This window comes from Asparagus officinalis, chromosome 8 (assembly GCF_001876935.1).
Source record: "Asparagus officinalis chromosome 8, Aspof.V1, whole genome shotgun sequence".
Classification (NCBI taxonomy): Eukaryota; Viridiplantae; Streptophyta; class Magnoliopsida; order Asparagales; family Asparagaceae; genus Asparagus; species Asparagus officinalis.
This window is the reverse complement of record NC_033801.1, coordinates 6,084,153-6,112,101: the sequence shown is the minus strand read 5'-3', so window position 1 is coordinate 6,112,101 and position 27,949 is coordinate 6,084,153. Positions and strand designations below refer to the sequence as shown.

Below are 27,949 nucleotides of genomic sequence, written 5' to 3'. Positions count from 1 at the left end.
GATGTTGTGGGTGAGTTTTAAGGATGAAAATGGGTAAAAATATTTTTTTATTGATTTCCTTGTACCGATTTCCTTTTCTTGATTTTTAGGAAACCAACCAAACGGGCCCTAGAAGGCTTATGTTCACATGGAAACACATCAAGAAATCAGGTCTTGGTCCCCACCTAAACAAATTTTGTGCATGGGGTAGCGATGTGGCACAATCTCTTCTACTCATTCAAATGGGGGATCACATTCACATGGGTTGAGAAGTGTATATATGACGATATACAACTATTAAAATGAGTGAAGGGGATGAGTCATCTCACTACCAAGCACAAAATTTATGCTTGGTACCAAGCATACCGCGATTTATTTCGTGAGGTGCACGTACATGCGTACCTTCTCTTCTATATACTTCATAGTATTTATAAGATACATATTATAATAATATATATATATATATATATATATATATATATATATATGAGTGAAGGGGCCGCCTTTTTGGTGCCCGGCCCGGCCCGGAATAGTAATTTTTTATTTATTTATTATATATGTATAATATATTATATGTATATATAATATATTTTTATATATGTATAATATGTGTGTGTATATATACTCTCTCTTATATATGTATAATGTATGTATGTATGTAATATATTACTCTTCTTATACTATACATGTTATATATAAGTATACTCTCTTCTTATATATGTATAGTCTCTCTTTATATAAGTATATATAAGTATACACTCTCTTATATATGTATAATATATGTGTGTGTGTATATATATATACTCTTCTCTCTCTCTAGTATATATGTATATATAAGTATACTCTCTCTTTTATATATGTATAATATGTGTGTGTGTGTGTGTGTATACTCTCTCTCTCTCTCTCTCTCTCTCTCTCTCTCTCTGCTCTCTTAGTATATATGTAATATATAAGTTAACTCTCTCTTATATAAGTATATATAGTATACACTCTCTTATATATGTATAATATGTAACTCCCTCTTATAAAGGTATACTCTCCCTTATATATGTATACCCCTCTTATATAAGTTACTCTCTCTTATATAATGATAATATGTGTGTGTATACTCATCTCTCTTAGTATATAAGTATAGTATATTACAACGGCTACTTCTTCCTCATGGCCCAACCGGCAATGGCTACTATGCAATTTTCTCTCTCAAGTTTATAACTTATAAATGTATACAATATATTACATATAATATATGTATAATTAATATATATAATATATGTATATATAATATATAATTACATAATAATTTTGAAGTATATACTAATACATAATTATATAAAATATAATAAAATTTAAACTAATTTTTAGCATTTTTTATCAAAAAAAAAGAAAAGAAAAAAATTGAAAAAAAATCCGGGCCGACCCGGAGCCCGGCCCGGTTGGGGCCCGGCGTCGGGCCCGCGACCCTGCCCGGGTACCGGGTCCGGGTCGCGGGCTCCGTTTGCCGGCCCGGGCCCGGATTTTCGGCGCGAGCCCGGGCCGGGCCGGAGAGGACAGGCCTATATATGAGTGTATAAAACTTTGCGTGTGGACAAATGTTTGCTATTCACTTAAGTTGACATAGAGCTCGTTTCATGCAATATATCACTTGAGAATGTAAAAAATACTCTAACTTAGCCTGTCCATCTCAGGCCGGGCCGGGCAAAATCGGAGCCTAGCCCGGGCCCGGTTGCCCTAGGCCGGGCCCGAGCCGGCCCAGATTTTTAAAATTTTCAAATTTTTTAAAAACCTTTTTAAATTTTAAAATATACATAAAAATTTACAGAAAAAATGCTAATAAAAAATAATAATATTATTAATAACTTAAAATGGCATAAATTACAAATACAAAAATTATAAAAATAAAAGATGATAAAAATAACTTCTTTATTAATAATCAGTAAATTATTTACAAGTATAAATTTATTTTGGAATTCGTCACATCACAATAGATGAGTACATCACAACTAGGTTGGCACCTACTCACCTATATCACTATCATTTGTAATTGTTTTTAAAATAATTCATTACAAATTTAAAGCTAAAAAATAAAAATTATAATTTTAATGAATATTGTTTATCTTTATATCTATCTTCTAGTCCCAACTCTTCAAATTTATCTTTAATTCCAGCCATCTGATCGATGCCTTGCATTCGCTTCTCGTACCTCTACCAATCTTGTAAGTACATCACCGCTTGTACAGTATACGGATCTAAGCATGTCATGTGGTCGTCAATCAAACGTCCTGCAATGCTAAAGTTGGATTCCGAAGCTACCATCGAAACATGCACTGTTAGTAAATCACGAAGCATGGTGGAAAGTATAGGATATGAAACTGATCTATATACCCTCCACCATTACAAAATATCTAAAGCATTTCCTTAATATTTAACTAAAGAAGCAGATAAATATTCATCTATTTCAGAAACCTCTAATGATGATCTAAGTCCAGATCCACCAGTTAGCTCAGCTACCATTGCATACCTATCAAAACTTATACTTTTACCTCGGCCTAAGCTCGAAGGCGTCGAAGTTGTAAACTGTTGTGCAACTACACCATGTCTAGCTGCATACGCATCATATAAGGTTTGAAAATAATTTCTAATAGCTAAATGATTAGAAGTAGCAGTAAGGATGGATCCATCATCTAAGTCTATAATTTTTCCAACATACAATGATTATAACAAACTTCGAAGGCGAATATCCTTCAAACATGGATCAATAAGAACCCTCAAACCAAAAATATGAGGAATAAGCCTAAAATACTTATTAAATTTGCTCTCCATTTAAAAAATTATAGCTCCAAAAGTAGCATTCATACGATATTTGTTAAATTTTTTTGAATATTTAAAATTTGTAAAGCAGCTAAAGTAATAGTTGGATAATAACAACGAGATAATAACAATGTAACATCATAAAAAACTTATAACATCTCATTTAAATTACATATAATTATCCATTCATTTTTAGTTATTCCATAAGTGCTACCAGAGGTAGAACTAAAAGTATAATAATTTATAAAATCCTTTATAATTTTTTATATTCTATTGCCATACTTAACATTGCATAGGTGGAATTCTACTTATGGTCAACATCTTTTGGAATTAGTCTAGGCTTATAATTTTTTCTTTTACAAAATTGTTTACATATTTTAATTCTTTGTTCAGAAGCATTATGCATATTAGCAACTATTCTAACATTTTTTATCATGGGTTTAATTTTAGTAAATACACTTTGAACAATTAAATTTAAAATATAACAGATACATCTACTATGAAAAAGATCATCATGGCATGGCAATGACAGAGTTGTTTTGATAAAATTAACAGCTACATTGTTATTACTTATATTATCTAGTGAAAAAGAAAATATTCTTTGATCAATTTATAGTTTTATAAGTTCTTCAATTATTAAAATTATAATATTAATATCAGTATGTGACTCTTCAATTACAATAAAGAAAATTACTATTTTAAATATTTGTCAATTTTCATCAATCTAGTGTGCTATGATACATAAATAACCAGTTTGTGCTCTAGATGTCCAAATATCGAAAGTTAAAGAAAATCTACAGTTTAAATTTTTAAAATAAGAGATTATTTTTTCTTGTTCCTCTTGATAATGTTTTAAAATATCACGTTGACAGGTTTGACGAGAAAATTTTGTAAATACGGGATAAAAATCATCTTTAAACATATCTTCAAATTCATCATCTTCTACTAATTTAAAAGGAATGTTTTTAAGAATAATAAGCATGATTACGCATTTCCTGGCTCAGTTAGCGTCATAATTCTAATTACCGAGACTACCAGAAGAGGAGGATTGGGAAATCATAGATTGTCGGATATCACATTGAGGATTATGGTCTTTGTTATGTTTTTTTATATAGCGTTTGAGGTGGTTGGTGCCGCTCTTATGATAAGCTTAGAAAGTCTGACTGCACAATGCACATTTAGCCTTCTGGGTAAGAATCCTACCGTGTTCATCCTTGGTGACGTCTATCTTCTCCAAAAAAATCCACACATCGGATCTCGGCCTTTTAGGAACTCTTGGTGCAGATTCGCCGCCACCGGATTCAGGATTAACACCGTTAGGATCGGTAGGAGTAGTTGTTGTAGGAGGACTCATTTCAAGATCGGTAGAAGATAGATTTTGCTCTTCATAATCAGATTTGGAAGCCATTTGATGAAAAGATTAGAAAGTATAAAAAAATATTAGAGAGTATAAGATTGTATAATAGAGTATTAAAGAGAAGTAGATGAGTTTTGGTGTGAGGAAAAGAAGTAAAAACCCTCCTCTATTTATAGAGGCAGCCTCCTAGGCAAATGACCCAAAAACCCCCTCACAAAATAGCCATTTTTGACCATTTTTAGGGGCAAAACGACCAATTTGACCATTATGGCTGGGCCGGGCCAGCCAAAATGGTCACATCTGTGACCGTTATGTCCGGCTCGGGCACAACGGTCACTCCCGTGACCATTTTTACCAAACGGTCACCTTTGGTGACCGTTTCGGCCGGCCGCGGCACGCAGGCCGACCCGGCCCGGCCCGGATTTTACCTGCAACGAACCATTAGGTGACCTTGCGATCGGACAGGGCTCTGGTCAGCGGCCCGACCGATTTTCTATGCCCCGGCCGACATGTACCGGGGTCGCCTTTCGAGCGGACTCGGACCCGGGTTTGGCCCCGGTTTTCGGGCCAACCCCAGGCCGGGCCGAGTTCCGGCCTGACCAGCGGGCTTTTTGGACAGCCCTACTCCAACTTTACCCTTATTTCTAGTATAATGCACGTGTGATGCACGTGTAACAACTTTCATGTGTAAGCACAGAGGACGAAAGCAACAGTTCAAGGGCCTGATAATATGAACTTTGACTAATGTTTATGAAATGTTAAGCCCATTCACATGTTTATCAATTTCTCAAATCTGGTTGTAACTTTTAGCAATACCAACCACAACAAAGTGAATTACAAATGGAGGGAAACTTTTTCCTTTTAAACTACGATACAAAGTATAATAGCACAGACATCTTGCAGAAAGCATAGATAACTGTGTACAGAAACTAAAAATAAAAATGAGATGAAGCTAGCTTATCATCTGCAGTCGAGGCCATGTGCTATTCATCATTGACGAAGAATAATACGATCTTATTAGAGCACTGATGTTGGAGCTACATCATCTCGCTCCAATAGTCCACAAGACCGTTGTCATCAAGGTTGGTCAATACGCGAAATTGAAAAATGGCTGGGTTTGTCGGCGCGAAAATGATAGATTGTTTCGGCAAGCTATATATGTTTTACAGGAGAGATATCAGTATTCTTTGTTATGGTGAATGGATTGTTGAGAAGGAGGCAGAGATGGGGCAGTTATATATTGTTGAATGTAGAGGTTATGATATGGAGGAGATGAAGAGGGTTTTGATTTGAATGAGGAATTAAAGAAGATTAATAGTGTCGTACGTTAGTTGAGAAGGAAAATTATTAACTATGTCTTTTGTGCTTTTAACCATCATGTTTTTACCTTAAATTCCTCAATTGAGGAAAATCAAACGCAATCCTCTAACATAAAGTTTTCATGCTTACTTGAATAGTAAATAATTTACAGATAATTGCAATGCTCTTTATGCTTTAGTATTTTAGGACATCTACCCTATTATGTTCAAATTATGTGAGGTGCTTGCTCCAATAGTTTTAGTTTCTTACTTTTTTTTTCCTTCCTTTTGCTATTATCATAACCGAATTTGATGATGGGAGGTTACAAAAGCGTAAACAACATTTAGTACATAATAAAAGTGCATTTCTTTTGAGTTTTAATTTATTGTTATTATCATAATCGTTCTATTTAAATATTGTGATTACCACAAAATAAAAACTATTTATACCATGTTTATGACTTTTAAAATAAAATAATTTAGGAGTTATGAGTATGCGTTTAATTAAAGTTATGACTTGCTTGTTTATGACTTTTAAAAATAAAATTATTTGAGAGTTATGAGTATGCATTTAATTGGGGGTTATGCTATGATTTATGTAAAGAAGCATGAATGCATGTATTTTAAGTATTATGAGTATGCATTTAATTGGGGGTTATGCTATGGTTTATGTGGATGCATGTATTTTATGTATGTATGTATATGTTTTAAAAGGCATTTTCGAAAGATATGTTTTAACATCCCAATCAATTTTTATAATAGTATTAGAGCATTTTCAGTAAAAATATTTTAACATCCTAATCCATTTTTATAATAGTATTAGATTAGATTAGATTAAATTGTGGTTAACGAGAAACTCAAAAACAATTCCTCCGGCTCATCGTACGTACAAAAGAGGCTCGGACCGTATGGATCCGATCCATGTGTTCCCTTAAAAACGAGACAGCTTGTCAACGGCGTTAAACCAAAAAAAAAAAAAAAAAAGTTTTCACCTGACCCAAAAATAACGTAATCGGATTTGCTTTAATTTGCAATTACTCCCTCTCTTTCCTCATAATCTCTCTCCCTCTCTCTTTCTGGACTTTTCCTCCGGATCTGAGCTCGGATATTGGGTTTGAGATCTCGCGACTTCGTCGATTTGTTGAATTTTAGGGTTGAGGTTTGGGATTTCGGGGAGCCATGGCGAGCGAAGGAGCGTCGAGATACGTGAAGCTGACGAAGGATCAGGATTCGCCGATGGAGGAGATCCGCCCCGGCGAGCTCAATCAGCCCGTTAGGGTTCCTCAGGTAGAATCCTTGAATTATTAGAAGAATCCAGCTTTGTGCATGCCACGATTAGGCACTGGCTCTTGAATTGGAAATGGTACTGTCAGTTTCAAACTGTTATGTTATAGATCTCGGTGGTGTTGTTGCTAATTTGTTAAATTATGGATCTCAATTGTTAGATTAACTCCTTTTTTTTATTTTTTTACGTAGAACTCTGAGTAATGCTTGAATTGTTTGAGAAATTGATTGAAAATGAACCGACGACGGTACATTTTTCGGGTAGAAGCATTAAAATGGTTTTGTTCTTTAGATCCTTTATTAGCGTGCTACTAGAATTCATGAAAATGTAGCTTTTTAGATGGGAATATCGAAGAAATGGGACTAGAGCATTGAATGATATTGAATCCATTGGAATGAGTTTTTTTAAAGTAGAACTTGAATTTTGCTGGATAAATCTCCATGAGACGTGCAGACATTGAAACTTATGGGAAAGAACTGGTTGTTGTGTTTGTAGTTGGAGGTTCGCAAATGCAATGAGTGCGGGCAGCCCCTTCCAGAAAGCTATGAGCCACCAGCTGATGAACCTTGGACTACTGGAATCTTCGGTTGTGCTGAGGATACAGACAGTTGTGAGTTATACTCATTCTTTCACTGTTTTTATTTTGTTAATTTATTTTGTAACTAATATTGTTGAACCATTTACTATGTCATCCTTTATCTGTTTAATTAGTCTAGGACAATGCATTGTGATGATTAACATGCATAGTGCGGATGGGTTTAATTGTTTCTTTCATTTTTTGTGTTTCAGTCGTCTGTGTCATAAGCAAAAATTATGAGAAGAGATCAAAATCACCAACAACAATACTTAAACATAAATAAATCTAACACATGCAATTAAAACCCCTACCAATCCCTAATAACTCAATAAATTTCTCATATCCATCAATTCAACCAAAATAATAACACAACAGTATTGATCGAATAATTCGAAGAGAAAATCTCATTTTGGATGCTGACATACCATTCAATTCAATCATCGTAATCTTGCGATTTTGTATCCAGTCTCATCGAAAAGAAAAGTTGAATGGGAGATTAAGCCTCATAGTTATAGAAAATCATGGGGCAAAGAGTAGGTTAATTTACTGCATTTTGGAGACTGAGGGTGTGTTTGGCAACTTCTTTTTAACCAGGTTAGTGGCTCCTAACGTGGACAAGGAGTAGAACTTATGTTTGGCAAAACAACTAGGCCAATTGTTACCCTTTTTTCAATTCAAATTCCTCCCATTAACCAGGTTAGGTTTGGACCACCTCCTCCTTAGACCAATCCTAACCTAGTTAGGTACTTAACCATGGTAGGGTGGGTTTTGCCAATCACACCCTGAGTCTAGGGTTTATAGAAGTCAGGGGTTGGGTGAATCAAAGGAGAAGGAGAGGGAGTAGCCATTAGGGTTGGAATCTTTACCTAGACGAAGAGTGATTTTTGGGCATAAACCTTGGATGACCCAATGACAATTAATTATGACTACTTCAAAATTCGTGACTTTAATGGGCAATAACGCACGATTTCTTCATTTCATCCTAATGGCATATAATTATACATACTTTAAAATTCATAATTTTCATAGGCTGTAAGCCACATTTTTATCAATTTTGATTCGTTTCAGTCGAGTGACAATTAAGTTTTCTTAATTTAAAAGTCGTGATTTTCATAGGCTATATAACCAACGATTTTTATCATTTTTCGTTCTTTGACTCGATGACAAGTACCTATACGTATCTTAAAATTCACAATATTTGAGGGCTTATAACAAACGATTTTATCCAATTTTGCCTATTCCAACCTAATGGCAATTAATTAAGCGTACATTTCAAAATTCATAATTTTCATGGGTTATAAGCCACGATTTTTGTACATTATTATTTTTGGCCCAGTGACAACTAATGTGTACTTCAAATTTTTTGATGTTTGTGGGGGCTATAACTCATGATTTTTTTGTAGTTTGATTGTTTGTATCTAATGACAAATAATTATGTACTTCACAAGTCATGACTTTTGTTAATTTCGTTCGTTATAACCCATAATTTTTTCTTTTTTTCGATCCAATAACAATTACGAAACATATTTCAAAATTTGTGATTTTTCTTCTTTTCGATCCAATGACAATCACAAAACATATTTCAAAATTTGCGATTTCATGGACAATATCCATGATATTTGCTTATTTTTGTTAGTTTTGACTCCAATTAATCATGCATACCAAAAAATTCGTGATTTTTATGGTTTTAACTCATGATTTGAGTCTATTTTCATTAGTTTCACCCTAATGTCAATTAAATTTTGTTCATAAAAAATCATGATTTTCATGGGCTATAGCGCACGATTTTTGTCAATTTTTGTTGTTCAACCCCATGGCAAACAAGTACGAGTACTTCAAAATTCATGATTTTTATGGGCTATAATCCATGATTTTTTTTTGTTCTTTTCAACTCAATAGCAATTGGTTGTTCAAACTTTAATATTCACAATTTTCATATGCTATAATTCATATTTTTTAACTGATATCATTCATTCATTTGTTAGACCTAATAACAATTAATTATGACTTCGTAAAAATTCACAATTTTGATGGATTATAACCTACGATTTTGGAAATTTCGAATCCTTTCGTCCAATGACACATAATTATACATACTTCAAGATTCATGATTGTCATGAGCTATATCCACAATTTTTGTCAACTTTAATTCATTTCGACCCAATGACAACTAATTTTTCTTTTCTAAAAAATCCTAATTTTCGTGGGTTATTATCAAAGGTTTTTGTCAATTTTTCATTTTTTGACCCAATAGCAATTAATCACGCGTACCTTAAAGTTTACGGATTTTACTGGATTTTCCCACGATTGTCCATTTTTGTCAGTTTCAACCTACTGGTAGTCAATTACGTGTGCACTTAAAAATTCATAATTTTTATGAGTTATAACCCATGATTTTTGTGCATTTCCATTTGTTTCGTGGCAACTAATCATGCTTACTCTTAAGTAGCAATATTTATGAGCTATAACCCATGATTGTTGTTAGTTTTCATTTGTTTTGATCCAGTTACAAATAAGTATGTGTAATTCAAAATTAATGATTTTCATGGGTACACGGCTTTTTTCTATCTTTTGTCCTTTTCGGCCAAACTGTAATTAACAAAGCATATTTCAAAATTCACCAATTCATCGGCTGTAACTCACAATATTTGCTTATTTTCATTTGTTTCTTTCTCATGGCAACTAATCATGCGTATAAAAAATTTCATGATTTTCATGGGTTATAGCCTACAATTTTAGTCTATTTTCCTTAGTTTAGACCTAATAGCAATTAATTTTCTTTCATAAATAACCGTGATTTTCATGGGCTATCACCCATGATTTTTTAATTTTTGTTCTTTTATGCAATAAGAATTAAGTATTTGTACTTCAAAATTTATGATTTTCGTGGGCTATAATCTATGATTTTTCCTAAATTTCGTTCATTTCGACCTAATGACAATTAAGTTTAGTTTTAAAAATATCGATTTTCATGTCTTATACCTAACAGTTTTTTCTTAATTTCCACTCTTTGACCGAATGACAAATAAGTATGCATCTTAAAATTTTTGGTTTTTTATAGGCTATAACCTATGGTTTTTGTGCATGTCTGTCTATCTTGACCTGATAGTAATTGTTAGGTGCGCACTTCGCAATTCGCAATTTTCATAGATTATGACCAACAAATTTTTTTCATTATTATTTGTTTTGACTCATGTAGGCTGTCTAAAAATCACAATAGATAGCTGAATCCCTATCAAACACTAATGATGGAAGTTACAATCTGACGACTTTCAGAAAGCTACAATTTGAAGATTTTCACATAGATCGATGAAGGTTACAATCTGACGACCTTCACAACAACTGATGAAAGCTCTAATTAACAACCTTCAACATCAGGAGTTACAATTTGACAACTCTCAACGAGCTAAAGCAAATATTACAAAATGACGATCTTTGCAACGCTTTGACAGAAAGAGACTACAAATCGACGGTCTCTTCAAACTAAGACGCGGTAGTTCTTCCCGCATACCAGCATCAAGATGCATCGTGTTCACAGCCACGGATGCAGCTCAAATCCAGCTACCAACGTAGCTTCTAACGCTGCCAACGCAGCTTCTAACGCTGCCAACACAGCTTCCAAATTGCTACTAACGCAGTTTCCAACGCTGTCAACGCAGCTTTCAAATTGCTACAAACACAGCTCAGATCCAGCTACCAACGCTGCCAACACAGCTTCCAAATCGTTACAAACACAGCTCAGATCCAGCTACCAACGTTGCCAACGCAGCTTCCAAATCGTTGCAAACGCAGCTCAGATCCAGCTGCTAACGCTGCCAACGCAGCTTCCAATTGCTACGTCCGAGCTTCCAGACGTTGTGTTCGAGCTTCCAGACACTGCGTCTGAACGCAGAATTCATGCTAGAGTGTGGATTTTGTGTTTGACTCGTTCAAACACGAGCTGAACGGTTTCAAAACCGTTTTTCACGATCTGAGGGATCACAACTCCACTCAAGAGTGATTTAAGGGGCGGTTACATCCCATTAGCCCCACTTAGGAGCGAATTAAGGGAGCGGTTACACCCTTTAATCCCTTATAAATACTTAAAAAATCAGCTTAGTTCGTGACTGGATCTTTCATTCTTTTTGGCAGCAAAGAAGAGATCTTTGGGGGGGGGGGGGGGGGAATTGCTGGAGCTTTGGAAATCAGCAACATGAGCTTTCTTCATCATTGGCTTATAGACCGATTTCGGTTAAATCGACTCTTTCATAGAGTTTCAAACTCGTTCAGAGTTCTAAAACTTACCACGCAAGTTCAGAGTTCTAAAACTTGCCACGCAAGTTCTCCACAACGTCAAATCGTGAGGAGAAGATCATGTTCCAGTGAAACAAGACCTCGGATCGTCAACGGAGAGCAAATTCGACGCGAGCATTCGAAGGAGGCACTTCATCGCCACCTTGAAGAACCCAGAATTAAACAAATAGGAGAATCCAGATCATTCTCCTCTCTTTTGTAACCAGAAAATCTAATTGTAACTGAGATTAAAGGAATACAAATCAAATTTCTTTCATTTTCTTTACTACAAATTTTCAACAAACAACTCAATAGCACCTATTATGCATACAGTCAAAATTCGCAATGTTTTAAGACTAGGACAAATTTTCAAAACAACCTATTTTGCGATTTTATTCCCAAAAAACGACCCCTTTCCTCTTTATTTGTAAAAACCGATCTGGTTTCAGCCTCAGCGCTGAAACCAAGTTGGTTTTTACAAAAAAAAAATTCAATACTTAACGGGAGTTGAACTCCCGTGAAGTTTAGCAGCTTAATTAAATACCTGCTAAACTTCACGGGAGTTGAACTCCCGTGAAGTTTGTTAGTTAAAAAAATTTAAAAATTTGTCCTTAATGAAAGTCTGGGGCGAGCAAAGGAAAGGAAAGGGCCGGTCGGTAGCTCGTCTCGCGTGCGGCGCGTCCATCAAATTGGCGCACGCAGTGCGACAACTCTCGTTCTTTTAGCATTCCTCCTCCATTCCCTTGAAGCTGCTGCCCGTTTCAGCGGATCCCGCTCCCTCTAACTCCAATTCCTTGGGGATTAATGAGGAATTAGCAACAAATAATCGCGAGGGGCAGAGGATTAAGAGAGAGAGATGTGGAGTTTAGGGGAATTTGATTTAGATTGGATTTTTTTAAAATTTTGGATCTGGTCGTTTTTTCTAATGAATTAGATTGGAGCTTAGGGGAATTTTGGCTGGTTGAGGGGTCCGATTTTTGAATTTGTTTTGATAATCTGGAGCTGAATTAGGGGTTTTTAGATCTATCTCGTTCTGCAAGAGATCATTTGGTGGATCGTGGGAAGAAACACAAATCTGAGTATAATTGCTGCATTTTCGGTGATTTAGCTGAATCTTATCGGAGATTTTTAACTAAGAAACTTCACGGGAGTTGAACTCTCGTGAAGTTTAGCAGATTAATTAAATATCTGCTAAACTTCACGGGAGTTCAACTCCCGTGAAGTTTCGAAACTTTTTTTGTAAAAACCGACCTGGTTTCAGCGCTGAGGTTGAAACCAGGTCGGTTTTTACAAATAAGAGAGAAATGAGTTGTTTTTTGGGAATAAAATCGCAAAAAAGTTTGTTTTGAAATTTTGTCCTTTAAGACTATAACCCACGTTAATTTTGTTCGTTTTGTGCCTATGACAAATAAGCATGCATAGTTCAAAATTCACGATTTTGTTAATTTTTATTATTTTCGACCTAATTGCAAGTAACTAGAATATTTTCAAAATTCGTGATTTCATGGGCTTAAAAACCCATGATATTTGCTTATTTTCATTCATTTTGATCCAATGACAATTGCTCATGTGTATCTCAAAATTTGTAATTTTGTGGGTTACAACCCAGGGTTTTATTCTATTTTTGTTAGTTTCGATGCAATGACAATTAACTTTTTCAATAAAAAAGGGGATTTTCATGGGCTATATTGGGCCAATAACCCACGTTTATTTATAAACTAGATATGTAAATTATTTGTGGATTATGAGACCCAAGTGTTTTTATGTCAAGTTTGGTTCAGAATTCTAGGAATGTTTCTTGATCCATGCATGTTTGAACTGGTAGATGTTTTGAAGATTCAGTTGATTGTTTCGATCACCGGTCACCTTTGATGTTTCAAAGATGACATCCTGTTTCATAGACTGATTGACATAACTTCATTTAAATTTTTTTTTTATAAATTAGATAACATGTTTGCAATGCTTAATTGTTACAAGTTAGTAACTTTAGTTCTCCATATCTAAGTTGTGTTTGCAAATATGTTTTTCTGCTGTATTTTACTTTTGATAATGGCTTTACATGATTGTATCTATCTTCACATAAGTTCACGTTAAGACAATCAAAGACATGACTGACTGTTGACTGGTTAGATTCTTAAAGCATAATGTACATTATACTTCACAGATATTTAAATCAAGTAGTGAATCAAGGAGTTGTCTCTGTATTCGATCACATTCTGGTACACATTCACTCTGGATACTTGACATTTGCTAGAATGTTATAATTGGGCTTGCTTTCTCTATTGTAAAGACAGATCTTAGGAACCAAAAAAGTCTGAAGGTGTCCTACCATTTAGTTTTCTTTCAATTTTTTCTGCCTCCTAAAATGTTAAAATTCTCATTCACCCTTGTCGAGAATTGAATCTTGCAAACCTTGTGCTCTACCCTTCACTTACACAATGATCCAGCGAGTGATACTGATCTTGAATTCATGTTGAAAAGACATTATTAAATTCTATAGCCGTGCAGGAATTTGAGAATGACAAGCGTGAATTTTTTAAGTTCCCCCATTACTTAATCTGAATCAGCTTTACAGAGGATGCTTCAGTAGAAGGAATTACCAGCAATGGATTTGTATTTGGTACTTCAAATGATACCTAGTGGATACCTCGAGCCTAACATTTAAGACTCGAAATATGCAGCTAAGTGTAAGAAATTAAAATGTAATGCATGGATGATGAGACATACAACTTCATTTGTCAGACGCAATTTTATAGATTTCGTAAGGTTAGCTTGGGTACTTGTTGATTCCAATAATTTGAGTTTGTCTTGTCAAGTTGTTATGTTTTATTTTCGTGTTTTATTTACCTGATGTAGTGTCCAATGATGTATAGATACAGAAAACTGACTTGTGTTTTTGTGTATTAACCTTATCATGTCGTAACTGAATTTTGTAGTTTTATCCCAGTTTATGTAACCTTATCTACAATGTAATCTTATTCTAAAACTAGAATTTTCCTGTATTCTGCTGTAATCCACATTTTTCATATCAGCCCATTACATCATGTAGCCTTGACCCACAACTGCAAGTATCTTATTTTCAAACATCATCTCTATGTTCTTTTATCCATATTTCTATAACCAACCCTCATAGTGGTCTCACTTCCCATGGAAGTCGAGCTGCACAGAATATGTCAAGAAGTCTGCTTTAAAGATAGGGAGAACCAGCTCTTGCATGTCGCCATTTTAGCATGACTTCGGTAATTTTCTATCTTCTGGTGATCGAAGGACCCAATAGTTCATTTTGATTCTAGTATGCACGTTAATTGTTAATTTTGACAAAAAGATGAAACCAAGAATGCTTCCCGCTATGACAAGTTTTGTTAATGAAAATAGTATAACCAAAATCTAGTGTAATGACCATATTAGATGTTTGAAATTATCAATATTAAAAGCGAATTTACATCTGTTCTGCTTAGAAAAGCCAGACAGTCACCTCCAATTTATGACCTTGAGATATTGCACCCTTTTCATTTTCGTCATTTTCTTCATTGTGCAATAAAGATTTATCTGCTTCTCATTATGATGTAATTCAATCTAATCTTTTTATTGTACCTCAACAGGTTGGACTGGGTTGTTTTGTCCTTGTGTTCTGTTTGGCCGTAATGTTGAGAGTATTCGAGAGGACATTCCTTGGACTAAGCCGTGCATCTGTCATGCTATCTGCATTGAAGGTGGCATTGCACTTGCTGCTGCTACAGCAATATTTCATGGCATCGATCCAAGGACTTCATTTCTCATTGGAGAAGGATTGCTGTTTAGTTGGTGGATGTGTGGTATCTACACTGGTCTTGTCCGCCAGTCACTGCAGAAGAAATATCACCTGAAGGTAATGGCCGCTGTTACCAGAAAAAAAATCTTAAAGAGAGCATGACCCGTGGTATCTCACAAATCTTAATGCACATATCCCAATTGTTATCAGCACAATCACTGTTGTCTGGCAGTAAAGCAACATTTCTGACTGCAGTAATGGTGATTGCAGTGATATGTCAGGTGTCACCCCTCCTTTCCTGTGCAACGTTAGCGGGTCCTCTATAGGATTTTTTTTCCCCGTTATGAATTGCACTGTCTCATTTTTCACCATTTCATCTAAATTGTTATTTCTTCTGCTCAGTGATGATTAGCATGGAAAAGGTTAATGTTTTCCCCTTAGTAACTTTTTCTTTTTTTTCTCTCTCGTACAAAATCCTTGCAGAACTCGCCCTGTGATCCTTGCGCCGTTCATTGCTGCATGCACTGGTGTGCCATCTGTCAAGAGCATCGAGAAATGAAGAGTCGCCTCTCTGATAGTTCTGTTATGCCGATGACTGTTGTTAACCCTCCACCTGTGCAGGAAATGAACGCTAACGACAACCAGGAGTCTCAAGCCTCTGAAAATGGAACTCAGAGTCAGCGTGCTACCCTGGAAATGCAAGCCTTGTAGAAGAACACCATACAGTTGTCTGACATTGAAGAAATATGGCTCTTGCAGTGTCATTGGGAGATTGATTTTGTTTTGTACTGTAATTTTTGAAACTGATAGCCTAATGGAGTTCTGCAGAATGCTATTTGGTATACAAATTGTTAGTTTAGTTTAAAGTCGGGCTGGAGTTCTTTACTACATCTTGCAGTATGAATTTGGCTACTGTTGGAGCATTTAGAGAATTAGACTTGCAAGTGATAGCTATACTTGATTTGTACTTGAGTACAGTGCTTCTACTTACAAGCATACAAAACTTTGAAACTTTAATATATTCATTTTGCAGTGTGAATTTGGCTTCTGTTGGAGCACTTAGACAATTAGATAATTTTGCAGTAGTCACTCGTTCAACCATGCTTCACGCAACACGATTGTACTGCATAAAAAGCGAAACCTTGCTGACAAACTGGTAGCTAGGCTAACATTGATCAGCCACAAGCTTTTTAACATCATGATGCCAACATAACACTCAGCTATTGGTATCTGGGGAATGAAAAGAAGAAAACATATTGTTCTTGACTAATCAAAATATCTATGTTTTGCAAAATATTGAAGCTGAAGACCGTGCTCGTGACTCGACAGCAAACCCAATGTGGACTCTTCCTCCTACTGGTTTGTACAAAATCAATGTTGATGGAGCATGGAGAGAAGGACAAGGCATAGAGGGGTACAGGATGTGTGGTGACTGGTGAGGGATATGAATGCCATTTCCATGGCGAGATTTTCAAAAGGCAATATAAGAGTTGCCGAGGTTGCGGTATGTGAGGCTCTTGCTGCAAGAGATGCGCTAATTTTTGCACTTGAAATTAGACTTCCGAAAGTGATTCTTGAAATGGATAATTCGATCGAGCACTCGGATAGGGTTATCTGAGCTCGGTGGAACTTATGAAGACATTAAAAAGTTTGGTTAAAGATTTCAACATGTTGAGGTTCAACACAGACCTAGGAGTTGTAACAAAGTCGCTCATGTTTTGGCTAAAAAAACATAGGATCTTTATGATACGGTTGTATAGATAGAAGAAGCATATGATGGTATTGTGCCATCTCTTCCTTCTTCTTTTTTTTTTTGCTAATTACAATAGTGCAAGTTACTAATGAATGGAATTTTATAATTTTATTAAAAAATTATGCTTTACAAATAGGGACACAACTATTAGAGTAGGGCATGTGTACGCATAATATGAACTACAAATTATTTTTGCAAACTTATTATAACAATAACTGCGTACATACAGATGACAGCATGAACGGTCAGCAGATCATGCTGTTGCCAATAAATAAGAAAACAGAGACATATTTAACAATTTGAACAATCACTGTACAGATAATACTTCTTCAATTGTTACAAACCGGCCTTCCTCTATGGAGAGTTGTCCTGCAACGCCCATGGCCACAGAGAGTAAGCCATCATTTAAGTCGACAGCAGGAGCACCGCCACTTCCTCGAGTTTTAACAGCAGATAGGAAGTTCAGATGCTCCAAATAACTCGATCCGTGATGCAACCCATCATACCTTGAATACATAACCAAATGAAACATAAGCATGAATGAAGATAAAATAATTAGCAAACATGGCCAGACTTTTCTGTAAAAGAAACAAAATCATGATGTTTATACACATGCTTTCCTGACTGAATGGTGCTCAAAGTTCATCTTTTATGCATCTTGCAAATTATTGAAAAGTCAACCAAATTGTTTAAAACTATTCATAAATTTTCATCGAGTGTTTAATGGCTTTAAATTTCAATATTGTTCATGGCATGATTTTTCGCACCATAGTTTCTCCCAGAAGTAGTCCAGCAGAGAACAAGAATCATCTATCAGAGACTTGTTCTTGCATACAATACAAAATAAACATTAGAATTGATATCTTTAATTAGTTTATAATAATACCAAAGATCATGCTCTCTATAAGTTAATGGCTCAAATATGAACAAGTATACAGCATTATTTACTTTCCTTCTTGTATGCATTGATAGTAAATGTGGAATAATCTTGATGGCAAATTCCGTTGGTGTTGTTCTTCTGCGTGCAAAAATAATTGATTGCACTTACTTAATTCTTTCATCCTGAGCCTTTAACGTCTCGACTCCAGCTCTCCCTGCGGCTCTTGTGCCTATACGCACAACACTCTCTGGAACGAAAGCCTCACCCTGTTATCAAGTCAAATATTTCTCAGAATTAGAGTGTCATGTAAGCTTACAAAATCCGTCCAATGAATCGCTCATAAATCAATTAAATGACTGAACATAAAAGGCTAGGTTGATTCTTAATAACATAAAGCAACATGCTATAGAGTACAGATGATAAAACTGGCGGAAAGATATCCATGGATGTAAAAGCTACCTTTCCTATGTCACCAACAACAGAAATCTCTTGCTCATTTTTACTGCCTTCAGCAAACATGCACAAGTCTAGCATTCCACGAGAACCGTTATCAAATTCAACAATCACGTATGCATTATCGATGATATCTGGTACCTGGTTCAAAGTTGATTTATGAGGATTGAAAATTTTCCTCTAATAAAAGATTAAGTTGCAAGAGTAAGTTATGGAGAGAGGGGTTGACTGCTCTTCAATTAAACAGAAGGGAAACAAACATATCGTTTTAAAATAATGTATGTAGAAGGAAGCTCCTAAAATAACAGTATCACATAAAAGAATTGTGCATAGGTTTCTCTCTCAAAATTCGGTAATGATTTGCTCACATATACATGTATTAATACAGATGTTGTGGTTGTTCTTTCTTTCTTATTTTGCCCTCTATTTTTGCTGTTGAGGTTATCTTCTTAATTGTTGTGCAGTGGTGTTGAATGGCAGCGGAACAACCCGAGGCCCACCCGACTTTGTGAGTTATAAATACCTAGTTCTTCCTAGGGTTTTGTGAGCAGGTAAGGGGAGAACGTGGGCGTGCAAAACAGGGGGAGAACGCAGGTTTTGGCGGCTGTGCAAGGGGGAAAACAGCATATTGTTTTTCGGCTGTAGTTCGGGAAGAATTACAGAGGGTGTTGGCTGTTCTTTGGAAGAATTTGAGAGGGTTTGTGCATCCCTTTTGAGAGAGAAATTGAGAGATTGTTTGAGGGTTTAATTTGTGAGGCCTTGTATGATTGTAAACCCTTTTTGTTTCTCTTTCTCTCTAATAGTAGATCTTCCCCCTCCTTACCTCGTGGAAGTAGACAACTTATTGAACCACGTAAAAATAGTTTGTCTTGCTGTGATTTGTAATAGCTTGTTAAGTTCACTCGACAAGTCAGTCCTAGAACTGATGAGAAGAAGAGTGTATATCTCACTTTGTTGAGATATATCACTTTCGGTTCTTGTTTCCTTTGTGAAACAGATATTTAGTTGAGATCTACTCTCTTGTTGTGCACCAGAGGTGCTGCCGAAATTTTCGTTGCCCACAACAATACATTTATCTGTTACTCATATGTTGATTACAAAGTTTAGAGACAAATGCTGACCTTTCCTTCATAAATTTCATCCTTGTGATTAACATCAATAGACCCAGAAGCCATCACACGAACTGGATTTGCATCTGCAAATAGTCTCATCAAATCAAAAAAATGACAGCACTTCTCGACGAGTGTTCCCCCAGTGTTGATGTTGAACCGATTCCAGTCATTAACCTGCAGAATATATTTACAGTAACAATACAAAGGGAACTTATAAACACGTAAACGTAATCTATAACGCAATGCGCACGGATGAAGGTGACTACAGCGTCAAGATATCATTGAGGACAAGACCAGGAATCTAAACAAGACCATGGATCAGTGCGTAAAACTAATAATTCACAATATATTGAACAGGCTATGAAAGGGAATCAGAAGATAACTCTACCTTGACCAGAAAGGGAAATCGATGCTCACGTATTGCGACCATTTTGACATGCCCAAGCTTTCCACTTTTGGCAGTTTCAATTAGTTTGGCTACAGGAGGCATGTACCTGTACTCTAACCCAACTTGTACCAGTATTTCAGGCCTCTTCTTAGCTGCATCGATGACCTATAATTATGCATCTTCAATCATCAATGTCTAGCACAAGAAATATATACAGGGCTTGTATAGAAAAGGTCTATAATCCTAGATGCATGGACAAATATATGCAGGTTATAAGTTAAAGCAAGTTACATAGGTTTGACCAACAAAAAAACAAATGAAAAAAGAAACTACAAGAAAATTTAGAAACCTATAATTCTATTTCTTTCTTTCTTTTTTTTCCGCTGCGAATCAATGAAAACAATATGTGTATCACCTTCTTGGCATAAAATAAAATCAGCGTTCCTCCACAATATATTTTCCCCCCCTCGATCGTGTTTTACCCCCGGTCCAAGCAAGCATGGACCATCCTTGATGCTCCAACTATCCAGTGAACAGAAACCATCACATAGTTTATTCGATCACTTGCGATTTCCGTACTCTTTACAGCATGTGGTCTCTATTCCTCTAGTTTCGGCTCTCTACATATGCATGTAACAAGTGACAAACGCATACACTGTGAAGTTCAAGAAGATGGAAATCATGAGGTTGGACCTTGGCGCAGTGCCGGACCGTGGTGCAGAGGGGCTTCTCGACGAGCACGTGATGCGGCTTCGGGTGAGCGATGATGTCCATCAGGATCTGGAAATGGGTCATGTTGGGCGACGACACCACCACCACGTCGCACGTCCCGCTGTCCAGCAGCTCCGCATGCCGCGAAAACACCTTTAATTTTGAATCAAACAAACAAGAAAAAAAACCTAGCTTTAATCTGAAAAAAAAATAAAGAAAGAAAGAAAGAAAACAAGGTGATGGGCATGCAGCAGTCCAGTTGAGAAGGCACGGCCTGCTCGATCACCTTAAGAGGAGGCGAACTGGGGACAGAGAGGGATTCCGAGAGTTGGAGGGCCAGGGTTTGGGAAGCGGGGTGAGGGTCCGCAACGCACGTGAGGACGGCGCCGTGGGAGCGGAGGTGGGAGAGGTTGGTCATGTGCTCTCTGCCCATCATCCCAACTCCCACGATCCCGTACCTGATTACTATTTCACTCTCCATCCCCACAATTTCTGGAGAAAAAAAAAGATAAAAACGCAGGATTCTGTGTCAGGGTGCTGATTTTTTTGCACCCGCCCTGTTTTTAACTGGTTTCGGGGGGCACGCACGTAGGCTTCTATTGCGGCCGGATACAGAAAAATGGAAAAAGACGGCAAAGCAAACAAAGAAGAGTATCCATTGTTGGGCCCCTCACGTTTAATATATTTACATTTATGACTATGCGTTGACTCGGTGCGTCGTATCTTATCTTGAATGACACGTGCCCACCGCGGTTGTAATAGTTCGGAGGTAGCGATATTCTCTCTCATAGTTTTGCTTTCGATGCTCCAAATATCATTCGTTAAAACCACGGAATATTAGTGGCTTAAATAGAAAAGCCTAAGACCCAATAATAACTAGCGTTACCATTTTATCGGTGGATTTAAATCAACATTGAGTTGTTCTTAATGGGTTTCACGATTTGCACGCGCCAGTGACAAAGATTTGGGTTTAATGTATTCAGCTATTTAATGTGCAATCAGTTATATCCTTCATTTTCTACTTGTAATTGCTCTAGTTTATTAAAATGGCTCGACCCCCAAAATGAACCATACTGAACAGGAAACCCACGAATCATAAAATTAAGCTCGGTCTATTTATGCGTAACTTGGTTTCACTGTATTCCTACTCTCTACACAAATTTTAATATTATTCAAGTAAAGATGAGCGGTCGTGCTAGCATTTGGGCTCTCATCAGGCTTAACTCAAAGCTTTGGAACTTCATAACCAGCAACAATTATTTTTTGTTAACAAAGCCGCAAACAAACAGATGCATAACATTTCAAAATATAAATAGAAGTACACTGAAACTCCGCAATTATAGTAGATAAATAACAAGGCATCAAGAAACTAGAGCATTTCACATCCAGCAATAGTCCAAAACAACAATAATGCATCAAACTTCCTAACGATCCAACCCCAAAAACCCCCATGTCCATGAGACAAAACCTAGAAACCTCAAGTAACTCCCCACTACAAGACTCGCACTTGAATAGAGTATCAAAAGAACAGACGAGTAAACTTCGACACTCAGCAGCAAGAGGCTCAGCGGTATCGGCGGAGGGACTTGGTCTGGTTCCTCTTCCAGGTTGCCCGGCGAGATGGCCTGTTCTTGTGGTAAAGATGACCTTTTCCTCTGAGACCTCTGTACTTCTTTCCAGCAGATGTAAGCCCGCGAAGTTCACGGTGCTTGTGAACGCCCTTGCAGATCCAGTTGATTCTTGGGTCATTGCGGATAGCATTGTGAGCGGCGTCAACAAGAATGACCTCGAAGTATTTGTAGGTTGAGTCCTAAAGAAAATACATTGTGAGAAATGAGCTAACAAAGCAACTACAGAAACATTATTGTATAAAGGATTAGCTCCAGAAATCCAGATCCCCTCTAACTAAAGAGAGTCCAAGAACTCCAATTACCCAAATCTTTGCCGTTCGTTTATTCCAATTTCACGGGAAGATAGGACCACGTAGGATTACTAATATCACAATAGTTATTTTCACAATAACATGTTTTCAAGACAATAGTAGTTTTTAAGATAATTGTGAAATACTATGAAGTCTTATCTTGTCCCTTGAAATTGGTTGGAATGGACAGTAAGGATTGGGATAACTAAACCATCTCCAATTACCACCAAACCAATTACCACCTAATGGGAAAGGATCAGGATCCCTACTGCAAATACACACCTTGAACTAATGATAGTGTAGTCACTTATACCTGCTAAACTATGAGTAATTGCATGCCCTTTTACTTACATTATCACTTTTTTGGCCTCAACGAAGAGGACAATTTAGCGCAAAAGGTAATTTATCATCACGAGATGCTCATGTGACATCACAACCAAACAGGAGAAACACTATTGTATGGAGTTAGAAGGGTGGAAATGTTAATCATAGTTTAGGCAGGGTTACACAAGTGACCACACCCTCATAGTACATAAAAGTATATCTACAACTAACCATTTTGAAAATTAAGTGTTTTGCAACTTGTCAAATTCAAGTGTTCTTACCTCATTAATCCAGTAGGAGTTGAGGACCTTCAGCCCACCCAGCTTACGTCCAGCCCTCTCCTCAGCAACTGAGCGCTTGTTCCTCTGGAACTTGAGTTGAGTGATACCTTGATTCTTCGGTTTACCATAGACGATACCCTTGGGCACCGGCCTCTTACGGCCACCACGTCTGACACGGACACGATAAATCACGTAACCCTGTCAGAAGGAAAGAGGAAAAATGAAGGTCTTTAATATTTTAGAAATGCCAGTATAACAGCATAATGTATAATGGAGTTTTTTTTTTTTTTTGGGGGGGGGATGCTTAATTGAAAAATGGTTACAGTAGATGTTTTTTTTTTTTTTGGGGGGGGGATGCTTAATTGAAAAATGGTTACAGTAGATGGGCTTAACAATACCCTAGTCAGTCTATGAATCTACTGCAACACCCACCTCCAGTTATGTCTTTCCTGACAGCCCAACGTCATAATACAGTTAAATGTCACTACAGAATCAATCTAATTTGGAAGTGCATTATTTAGTTTCAAGCATAACATAATACGATGCACAACACAACTGGGATCGTCATAATGGTCTAAAACAAAGATTCCAGATATCAAAATCATCAAGGTGCTACATATCAAATATCATCAAGACCTATCAATGTTCAACGGACATAAAGATAAACAATGCACAAAGAAAGACAATTCACATGTATCTCATTAATCGACTAATTTTCTTATAAATATAATAGCTTAGTTACTAATTCTCTCACAATAAACTTTCTAGCTATCTTTGTCTCTCTCTGAAACTGGAGGCATAATACCTTCACGAGGAAAAGTATCAATCATCAACAATTAGATGCACGGATGACCCAAATTAAAAATTAAAGCAAGAGCAAACCCTTAGGATATTGCAATTTCCAAGGATTAAATATAGAAGTCCTGCATGGTTGAATTTGGTAGGTACAACAATCAAATATCATGTATACTGCAATATCAAATATATTAAAGCAATAAACTTAAAGAGTTTATACTAATATACAAGTCCAATGACTCCAATCAAATGCCTTACACAACCATTATTTCATAAATAGATCATACACTTGAGCATTAAGGGATTTTTTTTTCCTTTTTTCTTTTTTTTTTTGTCAAGTGGGGTATTTATAAAATAAGTCGGGAAAAGGTATATCCACCTCATCCTAACACTATAATAACTTTTTATCAAAATTCCTCCATGTTGGAGGCAATTGGTATAGGTATGACAAAATCATTTTGGGTGACACATCACCATTTTTCCTTGTCAACCAAACAATGCAAAGTTTGGAAAATGGACCACACAGGGCACAAACCCTCCACATTCCATGTTTCCTCTCTTTGCAACCAAAGAACCCCTCAAAGGAAATGAAAAGCACACATATCTACAATTATACAAATCTCATCAGAACTATTCTTGTAAGAGTTGGGGTGGTTGAAACAGAATAATAAAAATACCTAAAATGTCCCCGAACCTTCCATGATTGGCCTTTAATTACCTGTTTTTATGTTGGTGTTCTGATAACATCCGTCATCATTTTTCCTTTGGGGCTGATTGAAATTTTTCTGAGAAGAAATAGTGGATAGTGGAGGTTTACGAAGTTCCAATTCAACTTTCCAAAGTTTATCTTGCTTGGTTGACAAGGAAAAAAGGTGATGTGTCACCCAAAAAAATAATGCATCATCCCAGTGGCGGACCCATGCCTGTTCACACTGGTTCAGTTGAACCACCTGATTCTGGAGAAGTTTTAGAGTATTTTCAAAAAATGAGTACAAGAAGATATGAATTGTAAGAGCTTTAGTCTTGTATGTAGCTACTTCTGTAAGTTTTTGTTACTTCTCTACACTAGTGGATGAATGTAAAGTATGCTACTGATGTTTATCAATATGGAGTAGCATTTGTCTTTAAAACTAGCTACTGCTTGTTTTGTTGCAAACTTGCAATATTATTTATCAATATGAAAGAGTATCATTTTGTCTTTAAAGTTAGCTGCAGATTGTCTTTTTACAGGATTTAGTAGAATTTTTTTTAGAAGGTGATAGTGTTTGGGAATATTTTGAACCAGCGCCGTTAAGGCTGTAGATCCGCCACTGCATCATCCCAATACCAATTTCCTCTAAATTGGAGGGGGTTTGGTAGAAAGTTACTTTACGCATTTAAAATAAGGCAGATGTACATTTTCACAACTTATGTTATAAATACCCAATTTTACCAAATACAAGGCTTGGTTTTGAAAGGGGTACAAGGAGGAAATTTTGGTAGAATGTTCTTTGAATGTCCAGCGGGTGTAATTTTTCCCAACTTGTGTCAATACATGATCTTTTTTCCTTATTTGGTTAAGGGGATGGCATAAGGAGATTAGGTGATGAGTTAGTGAAAGTCCTACAATATCCTTTTTAAAGAGAAACAATAGGATTTTGCGAATGTACACAATTTGGAAATTATGAAAATTTGATGAAGGCACGAGTCACCATAAGATGAATCCCTTCACTCCTCATGTATCCCTCCTAATCGGAGGGAGCTTTCTCTCTCTACACTTTCTATTCATTATGCACTTTCTCTCGCTACACCCCCACCTCACCCCCTACAAAAGCCTCACACGGGTGAGGATTTTGGTTCTGTTCATCAACCCCCCCACCCCCACCCCCAACCAAACTACACAATACTACTGACACAAATTATTAGTCCATTAAAAATAATCAGAATGACCTCAATAAATCCAACAATAAACAAATAAATACCATATATAATCATTTCTCATTTCCTTTTGCATTCAACCAAAACATACTTCATAATTGCATTCTCATGCTCTAAACTGAACCAAATATCATCAAAACCAAAGATTAGCTTGAGATTCGAGATTAAAGATTACACCTGCTTGGCTTTGAAGCCGAGGCGACGGGCTTTATCGGGTCGGGTAGGCCTAGTGACCCGAACAATGGACGGATGCTGGCGATACTCCCAGCATCGGACCCTCTGCAGGAACCTCATCACATCCGATTGCTTCTTCCTCCATAGCTCCGACACGTACTTGTAAGCTCCTGCTCATCAAAAATTTTACAAAAATCCAATTTTTTTTTTTTTTGCAGACAAATAGAAACCCAAAAAGATTCCAGCTTGGAGATGGAATGTAAATAAAATGAAGAGCTAACCCATTTTTCGATGATCCCTCCTCCTCCTCGCTCGACCTGCGGCTTGCTAGGGTTCGGAAGGGAGAGGAGAACGGCAGAGAGGAAGAGGGGATTTATGCAGGAGAGAGAGAGTTAGGGTTTTTAGATTGGAGCGATCTGGACCGTTGGATCGTTCTCCCCGCGGGCTTTCCGGTTTGGGTGTGTTCACTTTAGGCCCTGACCCGATCCACTAAATAAACCCATGAAATATTTTTGGCCTTTTTTTTCAGATATTGATCCGTTAAATCGTTTCATATTTTAAAAATAGCCGCCCACGTCATTAAAATTGATATTTAGTCCCCAGTATGAGTTACTTCGAATTAATATTTTCTGTTAGTTTATCATATAGCGAGAAGAAGATAATTTTTTTTTTGCTATAAACATGTTTTAAACCTGGATGTTAACTTATTGAAGAAAAAGATACAACTGTTAATCTAAGCCAAAAAGTTAAGTTTAATAGAGTATTCTCTCCAATTCACACCACAACTTATAAGAAAAAGAATAAAACGGTGAATTTAAAATATAAATGAGTTTTAACCTTTTTTTCGCAAAGAACTTAGAATTTGGATATAGAGGTGTCATACACACACAAATCAATTCTTAGCCTTTTGAGCTAACGCCCCAAGCCTCAACCACTGGGCCACTTGTGGGGGTTAAAGAATTTTAACAACTTTTTTTTTAACTACAATATGTTTTATAATGAAAAAAAAAATAACGTTGGAGTGTTTCATAATAATAAGCTACATTTTAAATATGGAAGATTTAAGTGGCCAAGAAGGAAATATTTTTTTCCCCACGTCGGGAAACATAATATATATTTTCCACAATTGAAAGCGAATTACAAATATCCTGATTAGTTTGGTCCTCACAAAACCAATCCACGACTGAAGCGCTCGCCGAGAGACTAAACCGTACGTTCCATACTTAAACTTGAGAGCCTGCCTCTCCAAAATAAAAATCCAACAATGGCAGGAACAGAGGAGTTGCTATGGGCCGCTGCAGCGGTCTCGGTGGGGACCCGGCCCAAAACCTCCTCAGCTTCCCCTCCGTGCTTCCCTGCTGGACCAACAACGGGCGACGCGACGAGAATCAGCTTTCGTGCTCAGCACCTTTGCATCTCAACAAACCAAGAAAAGGTGGATGAGCCCTTCAATTTTGGGCCTCCTCCGAGTAAAGCTGAGGCCCAGCAGGCCCTCTCTTCTCTTCAGCGGTAATCCACCTAATTTCTACTACTTCATATTCATTCTCTGTTGATTCTGTAACTATGATTCGACTCAGTGCTGTTGCAGTTGTGAGTCAGTCACGTAGTCATTCCATTCATATTTCAGGTGAGAAAAAATTGAGTATATAATGTTTTTAGTCACTTTAAGTGCGTGTTTGGTGATATTTAAATTGGATTTAATATCATTTTGAAGTATCTTCTATTCTTCGAAAACCCTGAATTTATGATGACAGCTAAGTATAGAAATTGGCAGTTGATGGTTCAGAACAGGCAGTTGACAGGTTGGTGGTCGACCGTGGCGATCGACCGCGTTCGTGCACAGGGTTCACTGTGCGTCTGGACCGTTGGCGGTCGACCGCAGAAGTTTATGCTTTCACCGCGGTCGACCGCCG

General features: G+C 36.7%; 4 protein-coding genes across 5 annotated transcripts in view; 2 read left to right on the top strand and 2 right to left on the bottom strand.

The window, feature by feature from the left end:
• Positions 6,423 to 16,193, top strand: LOC109822232 (cell number regulator 6-like). The gene is made up of 4 exons (XM_020388396.1): positions 6,423 to 6,729; positions 7,223 to 7,337; positions 15,179 to 15,444; positions 15,811 to 16,193. The coding sequence occupies exons 1-4, from the start codon at positions 6,622 to 6,624 to the stop codon at positions 16,036 to 16,038; spliced, it is 717 nt and encodes a 238-aa protein (XP_020243985.1). The 5' UTR covers positions 6,423 to 6,621; the 3' UTR covers positions 16,039 to 16,193.
• LOC109822811 (inositol 2-dehydrogenase 2) lies at positions 17,256 to 21,169 on the bottom strand. 2 transcript variants are annotated; one of them, XM_020389065.1, is made up of 7 exons: positions 20,935 to 21,169; positions 20,607 to 20,816; positions 19,914 to 20,078; positions 19,535 to 19,699; positions 18,420 to 18,554; positions 18,129 to 18,226; positions 17,256 to 17,586 (listed from the first exon to the last, which is right to left on the bottom strand). In XM_020389065.1, the coding sequence occupies exons 1-7, from the start codon at positions 21,103 to 21,105 to the stop codon at positions 17,388 to 17,390; spliced, it is 1,143 nt and encodes a 380-aa protein (XP_020244654.1). In that variant the 5' UTR covers positions 21,106 to 21,169; the 3' UTR covers positions 17,256 to 17,387. The 2 variants fall into 2 exon arrangements, with proteins under 2 accessions (XP_020244654.1, XP_020244652.1); XM_020389063.1 differs by having other exon boundaries at positions 20,607 to 20,777; positions 20,911 to 21,168.
• Positions 21,903 to 26,437, bottom strand: LOC109819402 (60S ribosomal protein L15-1). The gene is made up of 4 exons (XM_020385114.1): positions 26,318 to 26,437; positions 26,040 to 26,206; positions 23,151 to 23,348; positions 21,903 to 22,434 (listed from the first exon to the last, which is right to left on the bottom strand). The coding sequence occupies exons 1-4, from the start codon at positions 26,319 to 26,321 to the stop codon at positions 22,189 to 22,191; spliced, it is 615 nt and encodes a 204-aa protein (XP_020240703.1). The 5' UTR covers positions 26,322 to 26,437; the 3' UTR covers positions 21,903 to 22,188.
• The window catches only part of LOC109820218, a 10,804-nt gene continuing 10,059 nt past the window's right edge, over positions 27,205 to 27,949 (top strand). Inside the window, exon 1 of the mRNA XM_020386325.1 lies at positions 27,205 to 27,545. Within this exon, the coding sequence (XP_020241914.1) occupies positions 27,301 to 27,545 (245 nt within the window). The 5' untranslated portion in view covers positions 27,205 to 27,300. The remainder of the gene's footprint in view (positions 27,546 to 27,949) is intronic.